The sequence below is a fragment of the Ixodes scapularis genome, unplaced genomic scaffold, assembly GCF_016920785.2.
Source record: "Ixodes scapularis isolate PalLabHiFi unplaced genomic scaffold, ASM1692078v2 ptg001274l_1___fragment_1__unscaffolded, whole genome shotgun sequence".
Taxonomy (NCBI): domain Eukaryota; kingdom Metazoa; phylum Arthropoda; class Arachnida; order Ixodida; family Ixodidae; genus Ixodes; species Ixodes scapularis.
The window spans coordinates 1824175-1826781 of record NW_024610129.1 but is presented as its reverse complement, the minus strand read 5'-3'; the positions used below and the strand labels follow the sequence as shown (position 1 = coordinate 1826781).

General features: G+C 49.7%; 1 protein-coding gene across 1 annotated transcript; it reads right to left on the bottom strand.

Annotated features, from left to right (window-relative positions):
* Positions 1–340: 340 nt before the first annotated feature.
* Positions 341–2363, bottom strand: LOC121834520. Its single transcript, XM_042288217.1, has one exon. The coding sequence runs from the start codon at positions 2357–2359 to the stop codon at positions 341–343; it is 2019 nt and encodes a 672-aa protein (XP_042144151.1). The 5' UTR covers positions 2360–2363.
* Positions 2364–2607: the final 244 nt, after the last annotated feature.

Here is a 2607-nt window from a genome sequence, read left to right as displayed (position 1 = left end):
GAAGTGCAACCGAAAATACGATCCCCTTGTTTAAGTGTCGACGCCTGTGTAACTGCTAGGTGAATTTAAGGCGTCACTTCACGAAATAAAACACCTACGTACAGATGTTAACAGCCTTCAAGATGTCGTGGCGAGCTAACAAATGAAAAACACTGGCTAAGGGAGTAGCTATTCAACACTCGGAAAAAAGTCCAAAACCTTGATTGGCACAGCAGAAGGACCAACGCAGAGATAAAGCGGATTTCCAAAGGAAACAGCGCCCATGCGTTTCACAACATCTTGGCTTAAAACAGTGCGACAGGACAAGAGAGAGAGAAAATCACTTTAATTAGAGCACAGATTAAGTACCCAATATATCCTCCGCCTGAAGTGCCAGGGCGAGCTGATCTTCCAGTTGCGGCGACGCCAACCATGCACTCCAGGAGGGTGGTGGGGGGTTAGGAAGAAATGAGGTGGTGTAGGCGACCGGGCAATGAAGAAGACAATGTTCTTGATTGGCATAGGGAGCTGGGCAGTTGGGACAGGAAGGGTCTGATCGATAGCGGAAGAGGTAAAGGCGAGCAGGTGTGACGAGGGTGTTTGTCTGGATTTTACGGAGAATGTGGGTCTGCGCGACACTAAGCTGTGGATGTGGTCGAGGTAGAAGTTCATGAGATATACGGATCTGTTTGTAATGTAACTTGAGTGTTTTTTTGTACTCTGCTGCCTCGTCATTGGTCGGGGGGCTTAGCCAGGGGATTGCAGGTGCCCGGCTGTGAAATTCGCGGGCGAGCTGATGTACCAGCTCATTACCTGCTATCCCTGCATGACCAGGGACCCATCGAACCGTGACCGAGGATGAGGAGAGAGAGTGTAGGGCCATTTCAAGGTCCTCTCGAAGATCGGCAGGAATTTGTCTCTGTTGCAAGGAGCGTATAGCAGCCATAGAATCAGAGTAGACCGTGTAAGCGGACGTGCGCGGCAATTGGGAGAATGATATGATGGCATGGATAATGGGGACAAGTTCTAACGTGGTGATTGACGGGGGGTCGCTGTATGGACCGCACGTGTGAAGAATAGGTAAGGAATGTTTAGGTATGTAGATTGCGTACGCAGCCGTGCCGGTGTCCAAGATGGAAGCGTCGGTATAGGCTACCGTCTGTGTCTGAAATGGTGGATTATGATGCAAGGCCTGAGCATCTCTGCGACCGTCGTCCAGGCCCGGAGCCATGCGGCGGGGCAGAAGAGCGAAACGCAGATTAGAGGGCAAAGGCGAAGCGGGTAAGTGCAAGTAAAAATCAATTGGTGAGAGTCCAGCTTGTTCTAGGATCCAGCGCCCTTGATGTGACCCCGAGAGGCGGGCTAGCTGTCGGTCACGATGGAGGTGTAGGAGTGAGGAGAGGGGAAGGAATAGGCCGGTCTCGTAGAGTCTTTGCGTTGAGGTATGGATTGGAAGGTTAAGGGAGGCCTTGTACAGAGTGCTTAATGCAGAGCTGAGTTTATTAAGTTGCTGTCGTGTGAGCGTGAAATATGGAACCGAATAAAGAATTTTACTAAGAGCCAATGCATGAACCAATTGACTCGCTTGTTTTTCATTGAGGCCCGCACGTCTTTGCACGACTCTGCGGACAAGATGTGTTACCGAGTGGCACGTGTTTATCGCCGGAGTGATGTTAGCCTGATTTGATCGATCGTGGAGATGGATGCCGAGGACCTTGCATAAAGATACTCGCGGGATGGTCTGATGGTCTAAATAGAGAGAAATGAGATGGTTTACAGAGCGCTGATACTGGGTTTGAGACAGCAGGAGTAATTCCGATTTTTCTGGGGCCGGTTTCAGCCCTGCTTGGGTTAGGAACGCAGTTATGGTGTCTAGACCTTTCTGAAGAGTAGATTCAACTTCCCCTGGTGATCCGTGAGTGCACCAGAGGGTGAGGTCATCAGCATAAAATATGTGGGAAAGGTGGGGTATCTGCTGCAGGCAGCGAGCTAGCTGGGCCATACCCAGATTGAAAAGAATAGGGGAGAGGACAGCCCCTTGAGGTGTACCTCGTGTGAGTGAGAGTGGTTGGGACAACTCGCCCCCTATACGAAAGCATGCAGTGCGGTCCTTAAGGAAGTTTTGGATGTAGGTATACAAATTTTGTCCGCATTCTGTTTCTCGAACTGAAGCGAGTATGTGATCATGACTTATGTTGTCAAATGCTTTGCGAACGTCTACTGTGACGAGCGCATGCACCTGACAGGAAGATGGGGAGAGGAATGTGTGCTGGAGTAAAAGGAATAGGTCTTGAGTGGAAACATGGGAACGAAAGCCGATTTGGGTGTGTGGCAGGAATGCAGTGGCTTCAAGATGTTCTTGAAAACGATCGAGGACCATCCGCTCCATCGTCTTGCCCACGCAAGAGGTTAAGGAAATGGGACGGAGGTTATTAAGTGATGGGGGTTTTCCAGGTTTGGGGATCATGATATTAGTAGAAGATTTCCATTCCTTTGGGTATGTACCCTCCGACCAATGTTCATTTATGTAGGTCAGGAGCTGTTTTTTATTCGCTTCTGGAAGGTTACGGAGGAGGCAGTACGTGATGGTATCTTCTCCTGGGGCTGATTTTCGTGAGTTTTTTGCTA

Excerpts from the sequence above, each read along its gene's own strand:
- LOC121834520 (XM_042288217.1), bottom strand. The coding sequence starts at position 2,359 with ATGGTCCTCGATCGTTTTCAAGAACATCTTGAAGCCACTGCATTCCTG.